General features: G+C 37.4%; 1 protein-coding gene across 2 annotated transcripts in view; it reads left to right on the top strand.

Moving 5' to 3' along the window:
- The window catches only part of NLN (neurolysin), a 99874-nt gene that overhangs the window by 76108 nt on the left and 10350 nt on the right, over positions 1-13416 (top strand). Inside the window, exons 9-12 of one of the 2 annotated variants that reach the window (XM_060009413.1) lie at positions 592-793; positions 9488-9674; positions 10216-10344; positions 11561-11697. In XM_060009413.1, the coding sequence (XP_059865396.1) occupies positions 592-793; positions 9488-9674; positions 10216-10344; positions 11561-11697 (655 nt within the window). Of the gene's footprint in view, positions 1-591; positions 794-9487; positions 9675-9764; positions 10138-10215; positions 10345-11560; positions 11698-13416 lie in introns of those variants that run through there. The other variant, XM_060009414.1, reaches the window with a different exon arrangement.

Here is a 13416-nt window from a genome sequence, read left to right as displayed (position 1 = left end):
TTTATAGTATAATTTATGCTTTTTCCAAGGCTAAATAAAAGCATTCTGTTTCAAAAAAGGCCTGTCTGGCTTATAAAAGGAGCTCATTTAATTATGAGTACTGATTCTTCCCTCCTTGAATAAAAGAACAATATTACTGTCTGGATTTTAGTTTTTATCAGTTTTTTTTAATCAATTTTAACTTTAAGGAAAAACTACCTAGTAAGTCAAACTCCATTATTTCACTTTTGCTTCAACACTATTTAGTGTTTATTGACTCTATCTTTGAAGACAAAAAGCAAGAGCTTGTTACAATAAATTGGACATTCAGCTGTACCCTACTTGTGGTGTATATTCTTAATTCTTATATTAAGATTTCAACAAAAGAAACCTTGGAAATATAACTCATATCAAGTGATAGTGGGGTTTTTGTTTGTCTAGTTTTCGTTGTTTCATTTCAACAAAACATCGACCCACTTTGTAAAAGGTGAATTAAATGTTTCAAAGCATCTCCTGTTATCAAATATGGTTAAATGACTAAGAGAGGCCATGCCAATGTTGTTGCTAGAGAAGAGTGTTTGTATCTCACCAACTGTGCTTCTGGTTCCTTAGGGAAGGAAAATATAACCACGCAGCCTGCTTTGGTCTCCAGCCTGGCTGCCTCCTGCCTGATGGGAGCCGCATGATATCCGTGGCTGCCCTCGTGGTGAACTTCTCACAGCCACTAGCAGGTCGTCCCTCTCTCCTGAGACACGATGAGGTGAGGACTTACTTCCATGAATTTGGTCACGTCATGCATCAGATTTGTGCACAGGTGAGTGATTTTTTTTTTTATGGTAGACCTACTAATTGCTTTTCCAGATTTTTTTTTCCACCAATGTCAGGTTTCTCAACATGTTTCTTAACATGTTTTCTCAGAAGCTGAACATGTTCAAAAATTTCATAGGCCTTCTGCAAAAACACGAAATTTTTCTTACTATGTTTTCACAACATACCTTTACTCAGAGATTGATCCACTAATGAAAGAGCTTCATTGAATACCACCCTATGAAAAAAAAAGAAAACTGTCGTTAAGGAAGGGTTACAAATACTGTGTTTTTTCCTTTCAAATCTTTTCCTCATAGGAATTTGGTGTAAGCTTCAGAGATAAACTGTGCTATAATCTGTCTCTTCTGCGTATTAATGCTTTGTTTAGTTCAATGGTTTTCAATCATCCAGACTCTGTACTCCTTTTTTAATAATAAATATTTTGTAACACCTTCCTTTACTAGCCTTCAATTAAAATCACAGATAGCACGGTGTAACCATGGGGAGAATTTACTAAGAAAGAGAATGTGTGTGTGCAGCGGATTGCAACTAGTTTCTCTTTATTTTTAAAAATGAAAAGTGTATTTATTCTAAACTTTGTAACATAGTCCAGTAAACTAGGCCCACACTATTCTAGGATGAACCATATGAACATGCCAATATTTAACCGCTGTTGACATACGAATACATCTAGTTCAGTTGTTCAGCCTAACAGTTTAAAAACTGATATTTACAGAAGTAGAGGGACAGTTTTCCAAATTTGAAATCTCCATGCATCTCTAAAGATGAACTTTTTAGAAATAACCTCTTTATCAGAATAGTTTTAGATTTACAGAAAAGTTGCAAAGACAGTACTCCTCACCCTGTTTCCCCTACTGTTAACATCTTATAGTACATTTGCCACAACTAAGAAGCTAACATCATTGGTACAGTACTCCTAACTAAACTCAATACTTTATTTGGATTTAACTAGTTTTTCCCTAAAGGTCTTTTTCTATACAGATAATTTTTTTTAATCTATGCAATATCCTCACTGCATAAAAGAAAGCATTTTGTTTATGTTTTTCAAATTGTAATGCCTGGGCATGGCTGTGTAGTAAGACATAAGGAAGTAGTCAGATTATACGTGAATGACCCCTAATCTTGCAGCAAAAACTGCAGACTGATACTTAAGCGGTTTGTTTTGTCCATTCAAGTCCAAGAATGGTATAGCCAGTTGTCTTAGTTCAGATTGCTATAACAGAATACCATAGATTGGGTGACTTAAAAATAACAGAAATTTCTCACAGTTCTGGGAGCTGAAGTCCAAGATCAAGGTGCTGGCAGATTTGATGTCTGCTGAGGACCTGCTTTCTGGTTCAGAGATAGCACCCTCTCACTGTGTCTTCACATAGCAGAAAGGAGCTCTCTGGGATCTCTTTTACAAGGCACTGATCCCAGCCATAGGACTTCACCTTCATGACTTCATCATCTCCCAAAGGCCCCACCTCCTACCATCATATTGGGGGTTAGGTGTCAACATATGAATTTAGGGGTGGGACACAAACATTCAGGCCTCAATAGTGACATGATTTTCCAAAATGGTGACTATCTCTTGGGACACTTCCAAATAGAAAGTAATCTTACTTTGATTTACACAATTGATTCTAGTAGTTAGAGTCTTGGAAACTTTAAGTGTGCAAAAAAAATTTTGTAAAAATATGTGTAATGGAGTTAGTTTCTAGGCTCACTTAATTACAGATTTTTCATTGATATGAATGTCCAGCAGGACATATGAATGACATGCAGAATAGGGGACAATTTTTCATTGTCTTGACATGTGCAGTTCAGTCCTGGACATCCAGCATCCCACCCCCAGAGCAGCCCCTAATCATTGTAATAACCAAAAATGTACCCACTCTTTTCCAGAATACTACTATCACTTTTGTTAAAAAAAAGTATTTAGTTCTTTCAACATTTTATCTTTACATCCTGGTGTTTCCATGTTTTATTTTAAAAAACAGAGGGGACTCTGGTATGAATCTATTCAGATAAATAAATCCTAATATACTGATATAGCCATTTCTACTCTCTGTTTAATCCAAGGAAAATAAAGCTTTCAGAATAACCTAAATTTTCTTTCTTAGGTAATTTTAAAGTCTATTTTCACAGCAATAGGTTTCCTGAAATATTTATTTTCCATCAGTGTTCATTCTATGACTGACATTTCCTTTAATTAGGATAAGTCTAGGTTCCATTTTTCTCAAGTGTTTTTATGAATAATTTGGGAAAGTCAAATATTTTTCTTAATTTCAGACTTAGTTTACTTAGATTATCTAAGATCTTAGTTATGTATTTGTACACAGATAAACAATAGTCTGCTTTTAGAACAGTGGATCTTAACTTCTTTGGATCTGAGAACCTATGAAAATATGATTTAAGCTATAGATACCTCTTCCAGAAAAATGCACATTCACTTATACAGTCAGATTTCTACCTGGAATTTCAAAGGGCACACCGACCCCCTGAAGCCCAGACCATACTGAATTCCAAGTTAAAAACTGGGTTAGAGCAGATTCCTCCTTTATTGGGATGTTGATTATCAGCTAGTGATTTCTGAGGAAGTAATTTGGTGTCTTAATCACATTTATTAAAATAATACTGATCCTCAGATACGGTTTTCCATGCTTTTGATGCGTGTTCTTGTTTTCAAACACAGCCCTCTTATAACCTTAATATTGTATGCTTATCATGTGTTCACGATACAGTTCTCTACAACTCTGTTATTCTCATTATTTCTTACATTAATTTGGATTCTTTGAAATACTCATTTTAGTACTGGAAAATAACTGTCCTGGTATTATTTCATTTTAAAGCTCTGTAACTCATGAATGAAATGTATATACATATATATATAAATGAACTATATATGAATGTATAATTATATATATGACCAAACATATATATGACTGAACTACACACATGAATATATATGAATCAGTATGTATACTGATATACTGATGATAATGTATATACTGATATTCTGCTGATAGCATATTTACTGTTGATCAATATATATACTGATGAACGAAATATATGTATGTTTCATATATACACATATATATGAATCGGCTATATATATGAACATACAATTATATATATGACAACTATACATATGAATATATACATGAATCAGTGTATATACTGATGATGAATGATGTCTCTTTCTTGAAACAGTAGATTATATTCAATTCTTAGAATTTGCCTAACCTCCTTCTTGAACACGAAATGTGTCATACAGATGAATGGTGTATTAGTACAGTCCCTTATCTGGTCATCACCTAATGACATAATCTTCGAACCATCTCTTGTTTGTCTGTTAATCCTTTCAAATGTCCTGTAACGTTTTAAGATCTTTTAAAGTAATGTATTTGAAACCAGTGATCACTGCTTTTGTCTTAAAAGTAACAGATGCAGATCCATATATTTGCAGCTTTATAATGATTTCAAAACCTTTTGTACTGACCTAAAGTAGATGGCAGTGAAAAAGGAGTTTAATAGTTTCTGTGTTCAGTAATACTTCTGACTTATCTGAGAAATATATAGTGAATTTATAAGTTTGCCATACATATTCAGTAGATTGGTTTTAAGATATGGCAGCCAAGTGTTTGAGTTCTCCACTGTGGCAGTTTGCAAGTTTGATGACCAGAAGAGCTTGCTAGAGCTTGTCATAGTAATATTTAAATATGTCAGCAGGAACATCCAGTTTTCAAACATGTAGATGGACTAGTTCAAGGTGTCTACTATCTCATCATTCAAGAGAATGAGTTTCACTCATATTTTTGTGTTTACACTACAGCGTAGATAATTTTGAAGATAGCAGTCAGGAAGTGGCATCCTTAGTATCTGTTCGTGTTTCATGGCTTTATTGTGGTTTGGGCGTCAGTAATCGCTGGACTTTCGAACTTCCTGTAGAAAAGAAGAGTAATGCTTCTTAACAGCCTCCATTGTGATGTCTCTGTGTTGGTTGTGCATTAAGAGCAGTAATGAGTTTTGGACTGTTAGATATCGTTATTTTAAAGCAACACATGAGAACCACAATAAAGCCTCATTAAAGTGAAAGAAAAACTTCACATTTCAAATAATCTGTTAATTTCATCTAAAGACTAGTAGAGCATCTTGTCTGCTTTAAATATTGTGGACTAGATGCTGTTTTAAATAAATGTAGCCTATATCAGTTAGGAAGGCACCCTAGTGTTATGAAAAGAGCACTGGATTAAAAATCATCCGTGTATTTGTAGGCCTGGCTATGTGACTTTTGGCACGTTTTCTGACCTCCTTGGGCCACCTCTTTTTTCTTATTCCTAAAATAAGAAACAACAACAGTTCTCATATCTGCTTCCCTAGAGTGCTGATGAGATTAAATAATGTGTGGAAAGGTACTTGGGAAAGAATAAAGTGCCATACATGTTTGAAGTGTTCTTGTAACTATGCTTATATATAACTCAGCTCTTTTGAAATCAATAAGTAGCATACAGGTCATAATTTGAGACGGGGGAAAAGATTGCCATGAGGAAAAGCACTGTCACTTCAGATTTTAAAGAGTTCACAAATGCTTACCCTCAACGGGTTTTGGGTGAAGATCTGTGGAAGGTGATTGGAAAACATCACATTTGTATTTTTGTTTTGTTTTAATGATTACCTGCTACTTAGAAGTTTGATTCCTGGAGCTGGAGCAGAATGAGCACTTTATTTATGTATTTATTTATTTTTGAAAGTATCCTTTTTTTTTTCTTTTTGTCCGAGCCACACAGCTTGAGGGGTCTGAGATCCCCGACCAAGGATTGAACCCGGGCCTTCGGCAGTGAGAGCACAGAGTCCTAACCACTGGAACATCAGGGAGTTCAACAGAATGAGCAGTTTAGAGTATTGGCAAAGGTGGAAGATTAGATTAGAAAAATCTTCTGCAGATAATGTGTTGCTTCACATGTCTTAAATGATGGTGGTAATACTGACCTGTGGAACTATAGGGCTGTTGTAAAAGTTAACAAAATGTTATTCAGGTTCTCTTTATTACTGTTTTCATTGCCAGTGATTGCTAGGTATATGTGAAGTTAAAAGTATGACCTTTAACCTTCTGTTTATAGCAAAGCCTAGGAGACAGTGGCACTTTTTTTCTCCAATGACTTGTTACTTAAACTTCATCATCCCTGGATTTAGGGGTAGATCAGACAGGGGACATGGAATGACTGCTAAGAAATCAATAGGGGATCATCTCAGACAGCCAAGGTCCGCTCTCCTGAGCCCTGTTCTTTTTCCTCAGCACAGTACACTTATTGACTTCAGCAACTGCCTTTTCTTTGAGCTGAGATTTGCTTTCATGAAAATAACACTTTAGTTGTAAATGCTAAAAGCAACCAGTCTCAATTAGAACAATAACCCATATAGGATTTGGTCTTTAAAGCTCGCATAACTTTTTGAGCTTTAGTTTAATAATTTTGCTCCAGCTCTCACTGTGTTGTATCAATTGAGAAATTAATCTCTGTAGCATCAAGTCATTTGTTGTAAAAATCTATAACGGAGTATATTTTAGGCATCCGACTGTCTGTTTTAAAAGATAATATAGAAAAGTCTCATAGTTTTAGACAACTTTCTTCCTCTCGAGAACTTCTAACTAAACAGGAATCTACTTTACCTTGTTTTCTAGGCTTTTATTGTCAAAATATTTCCTGCAGCAATAATGCTTATAAGGTACTGTATTCAACACCATTGAATTATTCGTGTTGAAAACTGTATAAAGTACTTCTTGGGTTCTTTGGAACATACAGTTGAAAACTGGGGAGTGGTATTTGCCGGCTGGTCATCAATGAGTAATGGAATTCAACAGCCAGGCTGTTTTGCACATCAGGCCCCCATCAGGCTGCTGGATCCTAAGACTTGCCCATGGTTTCCTTGTGGACGTACACAGTGACTGACTGTGGGTTCCTTAGCACGTTCAAATTTAGTTATTTGCTGGAAATTGAGCTTTTGGATTTTGTAAGTTCTTTGTCCTCCTCATTTGAAAAATATTTAAATGGTATTGCCCAAAGGGCACACGGAGAAACAGCAGGACTTTCGGGAAATTAGTAAGCAGTAGAGTTATTTTTAGCTTTTACTCCTAGCAAACATTTCCTTTTGTTCTTTAGAAGACATTGTTGATCTGTTCATTCATGTGCTGTGCTCTCTCCCCAACTACAGGGTGGCTTCAGAGAGAATAAGCCCTCTCTTCTCTACTCTGCGTGACAGAAATGTGTTAATTCTCATTTAATTTTAACTCATGAGTTATTCATTTGTTCATGTTTTTCTAGGTTCTGAAATACCACTGCCACCACCAAATACACACATACATTTTATTGTTATTTGGGGTTGATTTTCCCTCTCATCAGCAAATACTAACCAAAAAATGTTCACACAAGCAGGATATACAAAATTTATATTTTTTTCAAAATATTGTACAGTGATAGTTGATGGTGTGATTTTGTCTTTATTTACTTATTTTACAACTATAATATTTAGAAAGTTATGCAGTTAGTATTACAGAATCCCAAATCCAGGATAGACGGTTACAGAGGCTGGCCTTTACACCTCAATCTCATGTGTGAACTTTGAAAAATCTTCCAGTATATAGAGGAAATCAGATTTTTAAGGAAGCACACCGAAACCTCGCTTTTACTATTCACATAAAGGCAAGTTTGATATAAGACTAGATCCAAGATGATTTCATCAATTTGTCACATCGTAATTTAGCCTTTTTTTCTTTGATTTTTCTCTGAGATAGAGCGGTATAATAGCATTTGTGGTTAAAATTGGGGTTCTGTAGGCCGACCACCTGGTTTAAAATCCTAGTTCTACCATTAATCTCAGTATACCTCAATTTCCTTATCTCATAAATGGAGATTACCGTGCTTTATACAATTGTTTTGGAATTTAAATCAGATAATCCATGCAAAGAGCCTAGCAAAATGCCTGACACAGTAAAGTCTCCATAGATGTTGGCTATTATAATTATTGTATAAAATTATTTTATCTATCATGTTGGATGTAGTTATTTTTAGAAGATTATATACAAGAAAGTGGCAAAATACTCAGTTTTCTGGAGCCCTTGACTCTTTACCTGTAAGAATTTTTTATGGGGATAAAAAATTATTTACCTGTCCTCAAACAGAGTTTACCTCATTCCAGTGCCTAGTGAATTTAGTTTCCCTTGGCCCTTCAGTAGTTGCAGCTCTTCATATCTAGAATCAGCACAATTATAATAGGAAGTCAAGGAAAACATTTTTTTTCATAAAGAGAGGAAGGCAGAATGTGAGGTGGCGTTGACATCTGTGCCTCTGCCCTGGGCCAAAAACAGAATGGTTATTTGCTTCTGATTTGGCAACCAGTCTGCTGCCTTCTCCAGTGGTTAAGTCGCCTTCCTTTCCCTTTCTTCCATTTAGAGCCCCAGGGATGATGAAGTCAGAGAGAGAAGACTGGGATGTGAAGCATCTAAATAGGGAAACAGGACAGAGGTTCAGGGAAAGATAACAGAATAACCCCCATTCTGCTGCTGACCCAGTTGGGTAAATGCTAAATATTCCTCTGCCAATGGCAGTTTTACATGAGTTCTCTGGACGGTGTGAAGGTTGAAAAACACCAGCCTGTCTAGTGAATTCCCATCTTTCTGCTCAAGAGCTTTCTAACATCTGATTCAACAATTTACTAAACTTTCCTTTTTTAAATAAAACTTTTTTTTAACGCTTAGCCCACACCCTCAGAATAAGTCCTTTATTTTTACAGTGGGTACTTTAACTTCTGAGTATATCAGTTGTTTCTCTTTTCTCATAGCTGCATTTAACTCACCTCACTTGCCAACTATTATAGTGCTAAATCTCACTGAAGGGGCTTCTTGTTTTAAGGTAACATCTTCTACCCAATCTGAGAGGTACAGCTCTGGCTTTCTACAACACGGTTGTCTTAGAAACACTTATTTAAAGTTTAGAACACAAAACACCACACACATGAAAAGGGCATCTGTCTGTAATGTTGTAATTTAACTCTTTAACTGATTTAGATGGAAACTTGAGTAGTTAAATAATAGACTGATGAATGCCCCAGAAAGGCATGTATTGAGTAAACAAAGATATGCAAATAGAAAGGGGAGCTAGGGAGAGATTTGTCTTAGATCTCTTGGATCTCTTCATTTTTAGTGGGAAATTCCTTTCGGGTTTTGTTTTGTTTTGTTTTGGGTCTTTTTGGCCGCCCTGAGTGCCTTGTGGGATCTTAGTTCCCCAACCAGGGATCGAACCCGCGCCCTCAGCAGTGAAAGCGCAGAGTCTTATTAACTGGACTGCCAGGGAATTCTAATGGGAAATTCTTTTAAAATATTTTTACTTTCAAAGCTTAAGGCTTCTTTTAACTTAGACTGATTTTTTTTCAGTTATGATTTCTTAATGATTGTTCCAAGTGTGTTCTGTGATTCAAAAGAATGAAATATTAGTTTAATAAAGGGTATTTGGGGGTTATTTTTCAGGCTGCTTGGCTACTGTGTTTTATTTGCAATATAAATTTGAGGTTATCCTAACCATTCAAAGAAGCAGTTGACTCTGATTCTGATTTAAGTTTTGATGAGTCTTAATTATAATTCATCATATATGTAGTTTTCATTCAGTGCTTTTTAAAAAAGACCTTTATGTTTACTTTTTAGACCGACTTTGCACGATTTAGTGGAACAAATGTGGAAACTGACTTCGTAGAGGTGCCATCACAAATGCTTGAAAATTGGGTGTGGGACGCTGATTCCCTCCGAAGACTGTCAAAACATTATAAAGATGGAAGCCCTATTACAGATGATCTGCTTGAAAAACTTGTTGCTTCTAGACTGGTCAACACAGGTATGACTTATAATTTTAGAAAATAAGCTAGAATTGCTTAATGGAGAATTGGTGGCATCTTTTTTCTTTTTTTCTTTTTTTTTTTTTTAGGTAAGAAGTGGATTTATTTAGAGAGATACACATTCCATAGACAGAACGTGGACCGTCTCAAAAGGCAAGAGCAGCACCAGAGCATGGGGTCGTCTCAGAAAGTGAGAGCGGCCATGAGAGAAACACACTCCACAGACTGAGTGTGGGCCATCTCAGAAGCCAAGAGGCCTGCTGCATCTTCTTCTATAGAACTTATTTCGTCTTTTGTAATGATAGTACCCCCAGAGTGTTAATATGGGAAGGGAAGACTGCTAAGTATATTGGAATACTGAACCCTGAAATTATGTCCAAGAAAAAAAAAATACATCTTTTAAATCTTAAATAGAATGAGATGTCTTGCTCCGATTTTGCAATGAGTACTACAGGAATCAGTTTTTGAAATCTATGATGTATGGTTAGAACACGTAGTTCTCTCTTCTCCAAAACATGTCCAACATTCTTATGTTATTAGGTCTCCTGACCTTACGCCAGATTGTTTTGAGCAAAGTTGATCAGTCTCTCCATACGAACACTTCGCTGGATGCTGCAAGTGAATATGCCAAATACTGCACAGAAATTTTAGGTGTTGCAGCTACTCCAGGTACGTAAATACGATCACTAAAAGTTCACTCTTCCTGTGAAGCACAGGGTATACTCCTAACACTGCCAGAGAAGGTAGAGTTTGTCAGGCAGGTTGCCTAACATAATTTGCTTCTGATTTCTGAAATCAGACCATGACTTTCAGGTCAGCATGCTCTGTCCTCAGAGTTATCCTGTCCAAATGTGCTTGACGGGGAGGCGGCGCCAGCTTTGCAGCATTTTAGTGTGATCAGGCGTGAGCAGTCGGCCTCCACCCCAGAGCAGAGAAAGCCACTCCCGTTTGGCAGCACCGCCTGGCTCTGCCCTCCCTGTATGCACCGTGACTTCCCTAGGGTTTCGGTAAGATGTTGCCAGAAGGGGCAGTTTGAGAGAAAGGCGCAAGCTTCTACCTTGTGTCTGATTCTGCTTCTGAGGTCAGTTAAGGCAGTTTGACCAGCAGTTTCTAACCTGGTATTATTTATGAGATTTGTGTGAGTGGGTGGGAGATGCTCAGACATATGCTGTGTTACATTTATATTTGTGTATTTTAAGCAAACATGTAGCTGTACGTGTATACGTAGTTGGAAAGGTGAGTTTTTTCTATCAAAGAAATTGTTGTTTAATTGAATCAGTCACATTTATACCCATATTAAAGGTCAGAATAGCCCATTGAGTTCATCCAGGCTCCTCGCTTCCTTTTGTGATCTGTTTCTAGTAGACTGAACAGCAACTTTGTGCCTCAGGCCACTTGGACAAAATCCTTTTGTAAAGTAGCCCTAGAGGTAGATGGAATTGGTAAGACCTTTTTAGCTCTTCACGTAAAGAGTTCTTTTTCAGTAATTATGAACCTCAAATAAGTGCCATACTGATACTGTTTCAGATATAAATAGGTGTGACAAAGAGTAGGCTTAATATTATTAGAGTATTTGTAAGACACATATGTGTCTAAGGGGTAAGAAAGGAGCGAGTTGTCTGATAGGTGTGGACAAAGCCTCTGAAACTATTGTTAGGCATTCCAGAGCTTAGGGCCCAAACCAGCTCTGAGGCGGAGCTGTGGTAGGAGAGAAGTATGTAAACATCTTGGCCAACGGCACCCATAAACCCAGGGAGTACTAGAGGTGAGGACCTACCACTATCTCCTCCCACAGCTGGACTCCCCATAGGGAAACCTTAGCTAGCTGAGACCCTGCTATTTAACATTTGCCATCACACTGATTGAAATGTATCTTTCTTTAAAGGCACAAATATGCCAGCAACTTTTGGACATTTGGCGGGGGGATATGATGGCCAATATTACGGATATCTTTGGAGTGAAGTATTTTCCATGGACATGTTTTACAGCTGTTTTAAAAAAGAAGGGATAATGAATCCAGAGGTATTGTATTTTTTTTCCTCCTTTTGTTACTTCTGTAGTTGCCCCCTCCCCTTTAACTCCTAGTAAAAAAAAATATTTATTACACCGAGACTTTTAGAGTAAGAGATCTGATAACAAATCTTAACTTGAAAGTCTGGCATCTTCTCACATCATCATACATCATTAAGTTGCTTTGTGTAAGTGATTAATCCTATAAGTTAAAGAAAAACCCTACTGCATTTTCTTGCTTATTAACATTCCAATATATTGCATAATTAAAATTCAAAGCTTTGTTTATGCATTTGAGCATTTATAGCTGCCAGTTTTGACATGTGCCATACAGTGTTTTAGTTTTATAGGAGGTTGGGAAAGAAAGGTAAACTCCTTCCTGATACAAATGGTCTGCCTATGTTTTGATATACTCTACACACTTTCATTATATATTTGCTGTGGAAGGCACCCTTCTTTCTGTGACTGGCATGCGCCGCCTACTACATGGTTTGTAACCTAAATGCCTTTAAGTAATTTAAGCTGCTTCATTAACCTGAGCCATTCCTTTCTGAGTACAGTGAATTGACTGCCAGGTGGCTGCCAGCCAAACCTTCCTGAGTTACAGTCCCTCACAGTCTCCACTCTTGCTGAAGACTCAGCTGTCAGATTATTTCTAGGGCTGATGGATTTTCCAGTGTGTTTTTCATTCTGTTTGATTTAGAAATTAGAAGAACAAATTATCAAAATCAGGTTCTCTGTGCTTATTTCAACCAACTGATCTGTTCTCCAGACTTTATTGCATACTACCTTACACATATGCACTGAAAGACATTGATGTAATTTGGGCCACCGTCCCTTCCCCCAACCCTTCGCCCCCAAAACACCACCTCCAGGACACTTACATTCTATAGACTAACCTTTCCAATCCCTGCATCTTCAGTCCCACCCTACTCAGGCTGTTAGGTCCCTGTAAGTCTCTTTCTATTCCCTGGCCACCCCATTTAAAACGATCAACCACTAACTTGTTCTCATAAATACCCTGACTCCTGCATGACCTTCAGCCAGTGCCCAGCCCTGGATTCCTCTACCATCTCATTTAGAGATGGTGACCTTGGAATTCAGTCTTCTGGGGAAGATCTTGCGGCTCCACTTAATGCCCCACTGCAGTCATGCTGTCGAACCTGCACTGGACCCCCAGTGTGACTCCACAGTCCTGCTCTACTTACCTTATTGGGGTCCCCACCCTCTCTCTCTCTCTCAGCAGATGCTCTCTCCTCTCTACTAAGAACATTAAGATTATTGACAGTGAGTACCTTCATCTTTCTTTCTCTTTCTGTACTTCAATATTTATCTTCTCTCCTCCTGTCTCAGGAGACATGTCTATAATACTAAGACTTACTGGTTTGCCATCTCAGGAAAAAAACTTACCACTGACTCTGATAATTTCAGTGCTACTACTCAGTTGTTCTTCCTTTCACAGCCTACTCTCTTGGTGTAAGAAACAGTTTCTGCAAACCTCTGTTTCCTGGATTTTGCCTCCACCAACTGAACTGGAAAGTTACCCTCCCTCCAGAGTTACCTACTACTGATGATCCAATCGCCAACTCCCAAAGGCCCTCATCTACCTTTTGTTTTACTTTATGCTTCTTGGTATTCCTCTCTTTGTCACAGCCCTTAGCTTAGCAAACAAATCCCTCTGCACTTCCCAGAACTCGCAGTGTGTCAGCCAAATTTGTATGTTCCCTTGTG

Source organism: Delphinus delphis, chromosome 3 (assembly GCF_949987515.2).
Source record: "Delphinus delphis chromosome 3, mDelDel1.2, whole genome shotgun sequence".
Taxonomy (NCBI): Eukaryota; Metazoa; Chordata; class Mammalia; order Artiodactyla; family Delphinidae; genus Delphinus; species Delphinus delphis.
The sequence above is the reverse complement of the archived record's forward strand: the minus strand, read 5'-3'. Positions and strand labels throughout refer to the sequence as shown.